Source organism: Pteronotus mesoamericanus, unplaced genomic scaffold (assembly GCF_021234165.1).
Source record: "Pteronotus mesoamericanus isolate MK-2021 breed Mesoamerican mustached bat unplaced genomic scaffold, CSHL_Meso_final scaffold_21, whole genome shotgun sequence".
In the NCBI taxonomy this organism is placed as follows: Eukaryota; Metazoa; Chordata; class Mammalia; order Chiroptera; family Mormoopidae; genus Pteronotus; species Pteronotus mesoamericanus.
In genome coordinates this window covers 26,170,772-26,184,798 of record NW_026555310.1, presented here as the reverse complement: position 1 = coordinate 26,184,798, position 14,027 = coordinate 26,170,772, and the positions used below count along the sequence as shown (strand labels likewise).

At 34.7% G+C, this 14,027-nt stretch overlaps 1 protein-coding gene across 3 annotated transcripts in view; it reads right to left on the bottom strand.

Annotated features, from left to right (window-relative positions):
• Positions 1-14,027, bottom strand: part of EPS8 (EGFR pathway substrate 8, signaling adaptor) — a 154,321-nt gene that overhangs the window by 58,721 nt on the left and 81,573 nt on the right. For 2 of the 3 annotated variants that reach the window (XM_054591395.1, XM_054591396.1), the window contains 2 exons: positions 3,918-3,997; positions 1,965-2,041 (listed from right to left, as the gene is read on the bottom strand). In XM_054591395.1, coding sequence (XP_054447370.1) covers positions 1,965-2,041; positions 3,918-3,976 — 136 coding nt within the window. In that variant the 5' untranslated portion in view covers positions 3,977-3,997. The remainder of the gene's footprint in view (positions 1-1,964; positions 2,042-3,917; positions 3,998-14,027) is intronic. The other variant, XM_054591397.1, reaches the window with a different exon arrangement.

Here is a 14,027-nt window from a genome sequence, read left to right as displayed (position 1 = left end):
CATCCAGTTCATTAGTATGATTCTTCCTAATGTGGACCATGTTTATTTTTCCAATCTTATTTCCTAATGAACACCTTGCACCCTCCAGTTAACACCAAACTATTTGTAGCTCACTAATTCATTATTTTCATTCTACAAGTATTTATTGAGCAGAAATTACACAGTAGTCACTGTGCTAAAGCTTAGTGAATCCTGCAGTAAACATGGCAGCAATCATCTACTATTACAGAATTTACAGTCGAGTTTTAAAAGAGCTCAAGCTGCTGTTTACAGCACCCTCCTGCCCATGCCCCCCCCTCACCCTGCCTCCCCGCCATGCCTGGAGAACACTACTTAACTTTCACAGTTCACTGCAAGGCTCAACTCTTCTACCTGACTACCTCCTCCCTGACCCATGTAGAAGAAGCTAACCTCCCCAGTGCACCTTATGCACACTACCATCCAAGCTTATTTGGCTCTTTATTATGACAATATATTTACTAGTTTACCTCCTCACCAAAATGATGTACAAGCAACAGCCATCTCCTAGTCATCTTTGAAATGAATGAAAGAACAAGGAAGAAGATGCTATGATGATCAAGGCCTAGCACACAGACTCACTTAAGTATTTCTCTAGAAATGACAGACTAAAGAAATTAATTATTTTATTCTTACAAAAAAAAATCCTTTCCAATGTTCTTAAAGTCATTCTCTAGACTACAAGTGCCATTAAGTCAGGGACCATATATCGCTGGCCCTGTGTTAAGCACAGTTTATCACACAAAAAAGTATTTGGTAAATACATTTTCTAGATCTACAATTCACAACTACTAGACCATAGTAAGAATGTCACAATATAGTATTCAACAAAACTGAAACCAACACAAACCAGACTGACAAAGCCAAAAGAAAATGTATCCATGTATGGTATAAACTCCATTTTCTCAATGTATAATTTGAGTCTTAAAGTGTAGTAACTGCATATATAGGCAGAAAAAGAATTTTAAAAACACCTTAGAATTTTTCATTCTTACCATAGCCAAGGCATTGTAGATCTAGATGTTAAAAAAAAATTCCAAATTTAGAAAATGCTGTTTGTTCCCAGATAATAGTAATAATAATAATAATAACAGCAGCACATATTTAATGTTTCTTACTAGCCAGGCATGTTCTAAGCATTTTATATGTAGTAACTCATTATATTCTCTTATTAACAAAATGAGTAGCTCCATTACACAGATAAGCAAAAATGAGGTAGAGACAGGCAAAATAACTTGCCCAAGATCACTCAGCTAATAAATGGTATAAATAAATTTGAACCCAGAAAGCCTGGGTCCAGAGCCTTTGCTCTTAACCACAATCATATTATGATTCTTTATTGTTATGCAATATTAAAAAGCCATAAAGATCCTGTAAAATCAAATGCCTTCCTAAACATATGTGGTCCTCAGCTTCTTTTTAGTAATAACTTTTATAACTGAAGTTTAAAACACATTATTTATAATGTGAGACCATCTAGAAAGAACAATGGAGGTTATAGAAGAATCGGGGAGAAAGCCTGCTTGTGCTGCAGTGCAGAATGAAGCTACATAAATGCTATTGGTCGTGCTATAATACTATCCGACAAGTTCAAGAACGAGCGCCAACTGTCATCCCACAGTCAACTGGATCAGTCATGAAGATCGACAAGACTAATGTAAGTAATCAGGTGGGAAAATCCACCTGAAGCATTGGTGCCGTACAAAAGGCTCCTTAGAAAGCACCGGAATGCATTTCATCTGTAGTTCTAATACACCAGCAAGCAGAGCCCATACCTTTGGTAGTTTCTGTAAAAGCTGTTTTAAAAATAATTCTTATCTATCACTACTTCCTTCCAAAAATACAAAAGAAGGCATGGGTTCAAACTACAAATCTGAACATTCTATTTGTGAAAATAAAAAATGGTTAGAAATAGAATTATACTTGTATCAAAGAAATAAACATACCATAAAGGGCCTTTGCACTTGTTTTTGAACTCTGTTCTCTGTCCATCTGGGAAAAGGTGGATGACGATCCGTAGCCACTGCAATAAAAATAGTCATTGTGCTGCGTTAAAGTCCAAAGTACGTAAAAAATAATTCAAAACTGCAAATAAAAATTCCAATATACCCAATCACCATGTGCTTTAAACAAACATACTGAGTTTACACTAACTAGAATTGCCAAGACGAGACAGATCACGTTCGGATAAGTGGTCAGGAAATAGAATATAAACCACGCGACCCAAACGAGGCCTCAGGCTGGTGCAAATCACAGCCTCCTCTCAGATGCCAAATGAGAACTGTAGCCAAGAAGATTCACCAAGGTTGAAAGTATCTTAGAAGAGTTTCAGTTTGCCATACCAAGTCAAGTTCAGAGCAGTGAGCTGGTTACACCAAGCTATCCATGACTCAAGCTATAATGGAATATTCACTATTTTCACAAATATTTAAATGGCAGTTAACCAAAATAACACTTTCCCATTACATTTAATCAACTTTACCTTATTTCTGGCCTCCTGTTCCTAATACATTAGATGCAGTAAACATAATATATTATCTAAATTTTTAATTAGTTTTCATTTATTCAGTGAACATTTACTAAGCCCTAAACCAGAAGAATATGTGGTATGGGGATAAAACAAATAGCTGTAACCTGCAGGATCAAAGAAGGGCTAATTTTTTTATCAGGATGCCCAAGGATTTACAGCCAAGGTGACATTTAAGCAGAGTCTAAAAGAAAGGAAAGAAGCTCTTCAGACAAGTGGAGAACGCCGTGCGGAAAAAGCACCTGGCCCTGGCCCGGGAACAAGCATGGCGTCGGAGGGAAAACGCGCGGAATGTGATCTGCTTAGTCAGATGAATGACTCAGGAAGTCCAGAAGGCAAACAGAGGGTGTAATCATTTAAATTTTTATTCTCTAGGTGTAGCAAGTATGTTTATACAAGGAAGTGATGTGATCCAGAAATTTTTTTTAAAAGACGACTTTCCTGAAACTAATGGCAAGGCGAGATAGAAAGATGCTGTAAAAATTCAGGTAGGAGATAATGGCCATAAACAGGGCTATAATAGAAGGAACAGAAGAAAGGGATAGAAACAAGAGTTCTTTAATAGGATAAATTGTTATAAATTCATGATTAAATGGGTATTTGTTCTAAGAAAAAAGGAAAAAAATTAAGGGGTGTGGCCAAACTTTCTGGCTTGAAAAATTGATGGACAAGGAAAGATGGCCCCTGACATACCCCCCTCCCCTGCCCCATACGAGGCATTTTTTACTGATCAACACACTAAAGAGATCTGCAATAATCACTGTTAAAAAAAAAAACAGAAGCGTAACTTTACAACGTGAATAACCTGGTTCTGAAAAATCAAGAGCAAACTATATATCACAATGGCCAATATAAAATAACAGTGTTAACCACAATATGTAAGGCAATGGGTACTTCAGTCAGGGTGGTGATTTCAAGTTACACCTGGAGCCACAGAGATTGTTTTGTTTGTGTGCCTGATCGTTTTGTGTTTTACACAATGGCTAATATCTTTATAGAATGGACTAGATGACATTTGACTCTCCTGAAATGCCAAAATTTTATGAAGAACGTTAATAGAATGCTCCAGAGAAAACTGAAAACTTTGAAGCAGAGTATATACTCAACTATAAGAAAGCAATAAAACTTCAAATACCAGAACCGTCATCTATTAAATCACTATCACTGGAGTTGATATTACTTAACCATTTTTTTCTTACCAGAAACAACAAACTCATGATGATAAGATATATTAGCATTATAAAGACATTATATATTAATGAGGAATGAACTACATAAAGAATAAAATTAATATTTTCATTAAAAATATAAACAAAATAACCAAATCAAACTTTTAAAAACCAACAAATTAAATATAAACCTTCCAACTTACTTCATTTGAGAGGCATACATTCCAAAACCACTGGGATGATTAGAAATATGACCATTCATCGTGGCTTTCAATCATATGTTCTAAAAAATGAAAGGTACAAAGATTGAAGGCAATAAAAGGGTCAAGACACCTCAGTTTCACAGTTATTCATTCAACAAATATCTGTCACTGCCAGGATGTTGCTATAAATACAAAGATAAGTATCTCCACCCTCAAAGAGCTCAGGCACAAAAAGTACAAATGGATATATAAACAAAGATCCAATTGATGTTTAACATTTTGATATACTAAAATTGTTAGAACATTTAGGCAAGTTAAAAAATCTGAAATATAGTTCTGAATCCTCTAAGTATATAGGCTTAAACTAATAATCAATTGTCGGTTTCATGAAATTGTACTCTGTTTACTGTTTCATTATAAACTAATATAGATTAATTCAATTAAAAAACTTAATATGGAAAAGTATAAAATACATAAAAGGGGAAAAAATATCACCCTGAGTCCTATCATTTAAAGATAATCATTTAACAGTCTTGTCAATTTCCTTCCAGTCTTTTTTCCTGCATTTAATCTTCTTTTATTCCTCCCTCCTTCCTTCCCTTCCTTCCTCCAAAGTACACTGGACAATATCTTATACATATGCACGTGTATACATCTTATTTACAAGATGTGTTTATTTAAATATCTTTTTGCCTTTCATAAGAAAAATAATTTTAAAAATTAACCAGATATTTAATTTCAGAAATGATTTTTAATGTTTCACAAACTGAAAAAATTTCCTTTAAATGAGATGAATAAGTAAAACTTCCTTACTGCCAAATCTAATGGCCTTTCCTCTTTTCCCACTAGACCATACTGCTACACCTGATTTATCTCAGTTCACTCCTGGATACTTGGTGTTCCCTGCATTCTGTGGCACGAAATTAAATAATTTATGTATTGTCTTATTTTTCTGAATTTCATATTAAGATGGGGGAGAGTAGGTTTACAGTTAAAAGTACACAAAACACAAAGTTTATTCTTGTATTATTATTAATTTTTGTACTATTTTCCATACAAACAACTGTAAATCTACTTTTGTCCTACCCTGTATATTATATTACTATGTCTTCTCAATAAATGAGAGGTAGGTAGGACATATCCCAGCTTTCTTATAAGATACTGGCAAAGCGACTATTATGTGTCATATTCTAGCAAGGTAAACAAAACAGACATAGTCACAGCTTTGGGCCAAGAGTCTAGTGGAAAAAACAGACACAGTAAATAAAATACCTTTAAAGCTCAAATTCAGAATGATATGGAGTTTATATAATTAGGTAACTTAATTCAGATTGGGAAGGCATAAAAAAGTCTATATTAAGAAATGATAGCCTAAACCTAGTACCTTCAAATTAATTCTTTCTCATTCTTCAGATTTGTTCAATCACCATGTTCTCAGGGAAGCTTTTACTGACCTCCATGAATAGATTAAAAATCCATGATAGGACACTCTCAACACTATAAACAATTTTTCAAAGCACTTTCCACAGTTATATTTTTCATTTGTTTGAATTGATTCCTGACTCTTCACTAGACTATAAGCTCCATAAGGGCACAGACTTTTGTGTGATAACTAGTGTTTCTCAGGCAAGAAGAATAGCAGCAGTGCCCTAACGGGGTAGCTAAACTGGTTAGAGTACCATCCCATACACAAAAAGGTTACAGGTTTGATTCCTGGTCAGGGCACATGCCTGGGTTGTGGATTTGAGGCAGCCTATCGATATTTGTCTCTGTCTCTTTCTTCCTCCCTCCCTCCCCCTTCCTCTCTCTCTAAAATCAATAAAAACATCCTCAGATGAGGATAAAAAAATAAAAAAGGATAGCAGCACACATATAATAGGTGTTCATTAAAAATATATTCAAAGAAAGAAAAAAGAAAGTCCATGTCTCACTCTTCAAAGAATCTACTGTACTCTTAAGGAGACAAATTAGTGCATGTGAAACACACAGTAAATAAGTCTCAATGTATGCAGCTCTATTTGAAACCTTCTAGAGGTTCCGGAAAGGGAAAAGCCATGCCAACTGCCCAAATTTTTGCAAGAGCTGGAACTTGACCTAGATCTAAAAAAATGTTACAATTTATAAACACTCAAGCTTTCCTAATATACAGCTTAGAAACAAATTTCTACATTAATGCACAAAGAAATAATGACCTCTACCCTAGATAAGTACTATATTTATAAATTATATTACATCTGTATTAAAATGACACTATTCTGTTTTATTGTCATTTGTTTTCCTTCTTCAATTTATACTTCGACATAGTGGTATACAGGTAAATCATTTCTTGGAGAAAGAATGAAACCCCGATTTGTAGTGCTTACTAATTTCCATGGTATTAATATTCCCATCATGGCCCATTTCAAGCTATAAATGGTTTAATAACAGTTTTCGAAACTCTTAAGTGTTTTATATTGGATCTCGTAAGCCACAGAATTCAGACAGACACATGACTATTACATTCTAGAAGTCTAACCGGGACAGAGGACCTGCTATAACATTATGAATGCAGAGCTAATGGTTCAGACACAGGTATTCACAGCTGAAAGGCTGGAACACTAACACTATTTCTGGCACAGCCTAGCCTACGCAAATCAATTAAATCTGTCTCAGTTTTCTCATCAGTAAAATGGAGATAATTATAATTCCTGGTCTTCGTAGCTCACAGAGCTAGTGAAAGATCAAATAAGAAAGATGTATGTGCAAGTCTCTCACAAATTTAAAAAACAAACACAAAAAAGTTCTCTTTCAAAACAAGCTGGTTCACTCAGATTAAAGCCTCTAGGGTTTGTACTCATTTTGATCTGGTTTAGCACTTTAAAACCATAGCGGCTGGTTTTAATAAAAAGTGATAGCCACAGTATCTCATCTTTTTCATATTTAATTCTTCATGGCAGTCAAATAAATGCATGGTTCGTGTTTTGTTCTTTAAATGGTGATCTGCCAGAATAAGAGAGCATTAGAAAAGGGAATAGAAAATGTTGATTTGCTAAAGTGAATTTTAAATATAGAAACTTTTTGCTTGGCAATCATAATTTCACTTGTCACAATATTCATGTAGCAATATATAGGTTTTCAAATATTTTAATATAGCAATTACTGTATACACGTTGTAAAAGAAACAATTACAAATGTCTGTTTTTTTTCCTTTAGGCTTTTAAAACATACATCCAATTTATACCTATACGGACCGTACAATTTAGAATCATCACCTCTTACTGAAAAATTAGGCTCTTTAATTTTTACTAACAGTTAAAACAACTTAAAAGCCAAGGAGACAAAGTTTTTCTTTATGATATTAAAGTTTAAGGACTCACAAGTTCAGTTAACTATACTAAATTATCTACTTAATTCTGCTGAAAGTATATATTAAAACTGTCACAAAGGCTTCCAAAAGATTTGAAATAGAGCATCAATTTCCTTATGAAAACAATTTTTATAAGTTAGAGTTACTATAATTTTCCTCTTCTACAGAAAATAATATTTTTTGGCAATTATGAAGATAAAAATAAAAAAATTAAGATCTAAGTATATCAAAAATATTCAACACAAATTTTAAAAGGACAGTAAGCAGAATGTATAAAAACAACTGTAAGAAGAAATAAATGAGGCTATAATAAGCTAAATAAGCAAGTTAATCTGTATTAGAAAGTCCTAAAATCCAGATAGATAGACAGATAAAATTTAGACTTTTTATTTACTCTTGCTTGTATCTGCTCTCCACTTTCAAAGTGATGAATGTGTACTCATGACTCAATGTTAGAATACCACCTACCCGATATGGCTAACACAACTAGTAGCTCTTTGTGTATTGAGCTGTCCTTAAAAATAACTTGTACTCTGAGAAAACATCACAGACTATATTTGTGTACTTAAGGTTTTGTTTACTTGTTTGTCTGTTTGGATTTAACAAAGTATCTTAAAGTATGTATACTTCAATTTCAATTTAATTTAATTCATGTCTCTCAGTCTAAGTTATAACCAAGATGGGGGTGATTATTATCATTATTTAAGGCTTTCACTAAAGGACAACTGAGGTTCATTTTTTAAGCAATACATTGTGACACTGTGTACAAACGATTGTGCTTAAAACATAAAACGACAAAGAATCTGCTTTAAATGTTCTGAATCATTACATATTGTCTCCTGCAGGGTCTTCTAGAATAATCACTTTTCAATAACTCTTACCAGGACTGTCAACAGAAATGTCACCATCTATTTCTGTCATTTGCCTTAATATTTAGAAATAAAAAATTCTTGTGTATGAATAAACTTGGAAAGCTAATATAAACATTCAACTGTTATAACAGTAATAATAATAAAAATGTTCAAATCAGAATGTTAAACTAGCTGAAGAAAAATAACTTGTTTCTAAAATTCAATAACCAACTAACAGGAGATACTTTGGCACTAATCACGTGTTCAGTATCGTGACAGATTTCATACAAAGACCTATCACAGAGAACAGCGGCATAGACCCTACCACCACTGTGGCAGTATTTCCCTCTGCCTCTGGTTGCTAAGATGACATCGGCAGCACGCACACTCTGCTCGGATGTTCCACGTGGAAATGACTACTAATCGGTTCCTAACGTTGTTAACACTATACTGATTTGAGAGAATGTGCTAATTTTACAAAGAACAATTGCTATTTATTGACCATTTACCCTGTACCAAGTTATTGTGGTAAGTGTTTTCTATCCCTTTCTCAATGTTCCCATTAAGTTTTGAAGTACTATTTTTCATTCTCATTTTATAAATGAAGAAATTGAGCTAAAGAGACTAAGTGCCATTTGTATGTGATTCTGAAACTTAAAAATCACCTAGTGCCATGTAATGACCTGCTTTTTGTATCAGATATAATAATAGGCAAAAAACAAAGAGGGGGGAAAAAACAATATTCAATGAGTTCCCATTTCATATAGTAATTTAGAAACTTCACCTCAGTCCATGCTTAGAACAACATTTTGAGGTAGTTATTAACGCTACCTCAAAGAGCTAGATGATACCCTCAAATAAGTCATTTGCCTAAGTGGTAACATAAGAAGCTAGAATTAGAACCAGGATTTAATCTCTGACCTGGCTGACTTATATCAAATTTTCTTTCAAGCAAGTTACGCTGCTAGTTTGACCAGAAGTTTTCAGTTCTTTTCATTCTGAGTGTTTCAATAATATTCTTTACTTCACTCGACAATTTTTCTTAAAATAAGGCATTAAAAATGGTGGTATAAAAATGGAAGAGAAGAGGATCTGCTTTATGGAAAGGGATATTAAAAAAACAACAATGCCACTATTCTGCCAAACAGCTTTATCGCTTCATTAACATACTGTTCACTGAAGAATGTGAAAGAAACATCATCTGGTCTATACATACTATGTAATAAAAACTACATTTAATTAGAATGTTGTAAATGTACCAGGTAAGCTGAATCCAGCTTTGGGTAAAAACTTTTCACTTGTTAAATAAGTTATTTATTTGTACTACTTTAATTAATTTTTTATCATAGATGAGACAGTTCCTAAATATAAAAGTGGATCAATTGAGCATTTCATCCCTATGTAAACAGCTTGCGATGCCCTTAAATTTGCTGCTATCATTTGCATTTTTCACTGAATACATATTAAAGGGGGAAAGCAAATAAGCCTCCAATTTAGCTGGAACAACAATAAAAGTGTGGTAAGAAAGAGAATGACTCAGAGAGAAGAGAAATTGTCCCACTGGGGTTGGGTGTGGGGAAATCAGATCTTGAGCTATTTCTCAGCACTATTTCCATTAAATTTCACACATGATATGAGGCATTTTCATTTTAATTAAAACCTCTATGTATTTATTTATTTATGTATGAGTTTTCCTTCTTACATGTCATTATTTCCATGATTAACAGTGGACTTACAGATAGTCTCATATAATGTGTAAAAGGCACATACTTTATCAGTGAAAGTTTCTGCTTGAAAAGCACCCTGTGATGTAACTGATCAGCCAAAATAGGTTCATATACCTTCTCATTAAGGTCACCACCTTAAAGAGATTGTCATTCACTCCTCTGTAAGCAGTTGAGGTCTAATTAAAACTGCAGCTAGCCCTGACCAGTTTATTCAGTTGGCTGGAGCATCTCCTCATACACCAAAAGGTTGCAGGTTCGATTTCCCGTCAGGGTGTTTATGGGATGCAACCTATTTATGCTTCTCTCTCACATTGAAGTGTCTGTCTCTCTCCCGCCCTCCTTCCCTCCCTTCCTTTCTCTAAATCAATAATAAAAAATATCCTTGGGTGATGATTTTAAAAAAGAATTTTTTAACTGCAGCTAAATTCGGGGTTTTGAAAATGTTTTGCAATAAACTTTTTTATTTTCAATCATTTTAGATTTACAGAAAATTCTACCCCATACCCCATTTCCTTATTCTTAACATCTTACATTAGCATGATATAGTTGTCACACTTAATAAGCCAACATCTATGTTATTATTAACTAACATGAATACTCAGAACTGCTCAGTTGTGGGGTTTTTTTTTAACCTAGTATTTCTGAGGATCCTATCCACAATACTACATTACATTTAGTCCTCTTGTCTCATTAGACTCCTCTAAATTGGGACCATTTCTTGAATCTTCTTCCTTTTGATGACTCTATTAGTTTCCTGGGGTTGCTATGACAAATTATCACAAACTAGGTGGTTTAAAACAACATAAATTTATTCTCTCCTACTTCTGAAAGCTAGAAATCTGATATCAAGGTGTTGTCATAACTAAGCTCTCGCTGAAGGCACTGTGGACAGAACCCTTTCTGGCCTCCTCTAGCTCTGATGGTTGCTAGTAACCCTGGCTTTCTTTGGCTGTAGAGTCATCATTCCAATCACTGCCTCTGTCTTCTAGTGGTCTCCTCTGTGGGTCTGTATGTGTCCAAATTTCCTTCTTCTTATAATGACACTAGTCAGTTGATTAGGGTCCATCCCAATCCAGCATGACCTTATCTTAAATTTACTTTATCTGCAAAGACCCTACCCAAATGAGGTCACATTCACAGATATGGGGGGGCGGGGGCGGGTAGGATTTGAACACATCTGCTTGTGGGACACAATTCATCCTGCAAGAATGATCTTGACAATTTCTGGAGGAGTACTAACTACTGTATTTTGGTGTTCTACAGGATGTCTCTCAATAGCAGTTTGGTTGATGTTTTTCTCTTGATTAGACTGGAGATACAGGTTTTGGAGAGGAAGACCACAGAATGTGTGCCATTCTCCTGGCATCTGTGATGCTAACACAGATTTGTTTATGCTAATCCTGGGCACTGACTCAGGCAGCATTTGTCAGGTTTTTCCCTCATCATCATCACTAGACAGGCCTTTTTGAAAGGAAATCATTGTATGTAGCCCACACTTGAGGAATATAGAGTTCTGCCCCACCTCCTTGAGAAGAGAGTGTCTGCATAAATTATTTTGAATTCTTCTGTATGGGAAATTTACATATTCTCCACTACTTATTTATTTATTGTTTTTTAAATTTAACTGAAGAGATGAAAAAACAAAAAATAGGGTTCAGATTCATCAAATAGAAACTCCTGATTATTCATACCCTGTAAAACTCCTATTTCAGGTGGTTCAGACAAGATCTGAGTTAAGCTTCGATTGTGTGCTGGGCAGAGGAGGAAAGAAAGAAAGAAGGAGGAAAGGAAGTTAGGGGAGAGGGGGTGGGGGGGAGAGAGAGAGAGAGAGAGAGAGATCAGGGCATGAGAGAGATCCCAGCCCTTAACAGAAACCTTGGCTAACACCACCAAAAAATGATGAGAATTTTAAAAAGTAAACATTACCTAAAACGTTCAGATCCTCACAGAAGCAAAAAGTTGTTGAGCACAGCTTCTCAGAAGTGGTAGAAGAATATCACTGTTGGCATTTTCTCCCAGGATAAGCATAAAAGTTCAACTTTTTTCTGCCAATTCAGTTCTCAGTTGAATGCATTTCAAGGAATGAGAAGTAGAGAAAAACATCTCACCTACCCCAACCCCTCCCTACTGCCCAGTAAATTTTTTAAAAATCTCTACTTTTGTAAAATCAGCCTTGAGGGTTATTATTTGCTGCTATTCTATGCACCTTAGTGAAAAGTTTCCAAAGTTAAACTTTGTGTCACTAACTGATGCAAACAAAACCACTGAGGAAATCAGCATCTTGTATGATATATTTTTTATTGTCAGATATCCTTTTTCCATAGGAGTACCAAATGCTAAATTAGTACAGTTGAACATATTTCATAAAGGTAAACAGATAAAGAGCTATCCAGGCCTGATGTAACCCAGCTGGGTGGAATGACAGGAAAACGTGTTCTAAAATTATCTGTAATAAAATAAAAACTCTTGAATTCGAATTTCATTATGACATTAAATGGCCTCTAAAAATAGTAAATCATAAAACCTTGCAGGTACAATGAGAGCTCTAACCCACAGATGAGCTCTAACATTTTAATATTTAACTACCCTGTTGCCACATAACTATCTTCCTCTGTATTACCTTGAGCAAAGGACTTTAAGCAGTAAGCAAAATACTGCGGGTGATTCACTCTGCATTTTCAGCATGGTTCCTTAAGCGGATCTATGGTTTCCAAACTGTATGACATATTTTTATAAATGGTTACAGCCTACAAAGTGAGATATGTCACCTTTAAACAGCTGCTCTACTGACTTCACCCCACTTTTCTAAATCATAAATACTTCTCCCTAAGGTTGTTACAAGTAAAATGCTTAACTGTTAAAATATACAGAACTATTTTAGGCAATGCAGTTTTGTTTAAACGAAGGCTAAATAAAGCTTCCTACTATAATATATATTCTCGTATTACCCTTCTCAGATATTTTATTAAAATAAAAATACTACACATCTCAACATCCTCTCTTCCTGTCTGCCATACTACTCAAGCACTGGTTATTTTAATATGAGGACAAGAAGTATCATATCTTGTCAAGGATTATTCATTATTTCAATTCATTTGTTCTACTTTAGCAAGATATGGTTTCACAGATCCAGCCTAAGGTACATAGGGGCAGGTGTTTTGCTCTAATAGAATACTTTGCATGCTGAGTTAGGTATCAGAATGTATCAGGTTCAACATGTATAACTTTATAAGCCCAAGGAAAGTTCATGACTGGGCAAATAAGGTGAAACCCTCAAATCATTCTTAACTGCTCCTTATTCCTGTTATTCTAAGCCATTTAACATTTTGTTGACAGTAATAAAAATGTACTCCTTTCACAATACCATCTTTCATTTACCTTCAAAAAATAGAGGCAATCCTAATGTGCTGTTAGAAAGTAATGTAATGAAGAACTCACAACAAAACAAGACAAAAAAATCAGTTCCAGTAACTATCAACATACGACTGGCTACAAAAAACAACTGATTTTCAGTAGGTACTCCTACAAAGAAACAAATCCCTGGCACTTCATCCAACTCACAGAAGATCTAAAACAAAAATTTTCTTGAAAACCTTCCCATCTTTCCATTTTTTAGAAAAAAAGAAAAAGCATATTTCGGAAAAGAGCATATTCCAGGCAATGTAAGATCAGCAGTGTAGTATAAAGTTCAAGAGAAGCAAGATGAGGGTTGGGTGTAGAGAACAAAATCTCCCTCAAAGGACTGACCCAATGTAGTCAAGGGAAAGCTCTTTAGAAAGCTATAGAGGGGAAGAGAGGCATCAAAAGGATCATTTATAGTACAAGGTGGGAAGCGGACAGAATGCAAGGTGCACGCCCTCAGGCTTCAGGCTGTGATGAAAGGGCTGAGAAAGCCAGAAGAGAGGAGAGCAAAGGCAGGAGACAGCTTGGTGCCTTTGGGAAACCACCAGGAGTTCTGTTACTGAAGAACAACTTAAAGAGGTAGAAAGTGAGGAGGGATGAAGGAGATAAAACAGGAATGCATAAAGTTACATTTATATCTAATTGTGTTAGACCAAAATTCGGTGTTTACTTATTGTATCTGCCTTGGGCTTATTGTATCTGTATCTGTGTAACTGCTAGTCACATATACTGAGATTACATTTCTTTTTTTATTCAACCTTTTGTATTTTTTAAAGTTAAAATG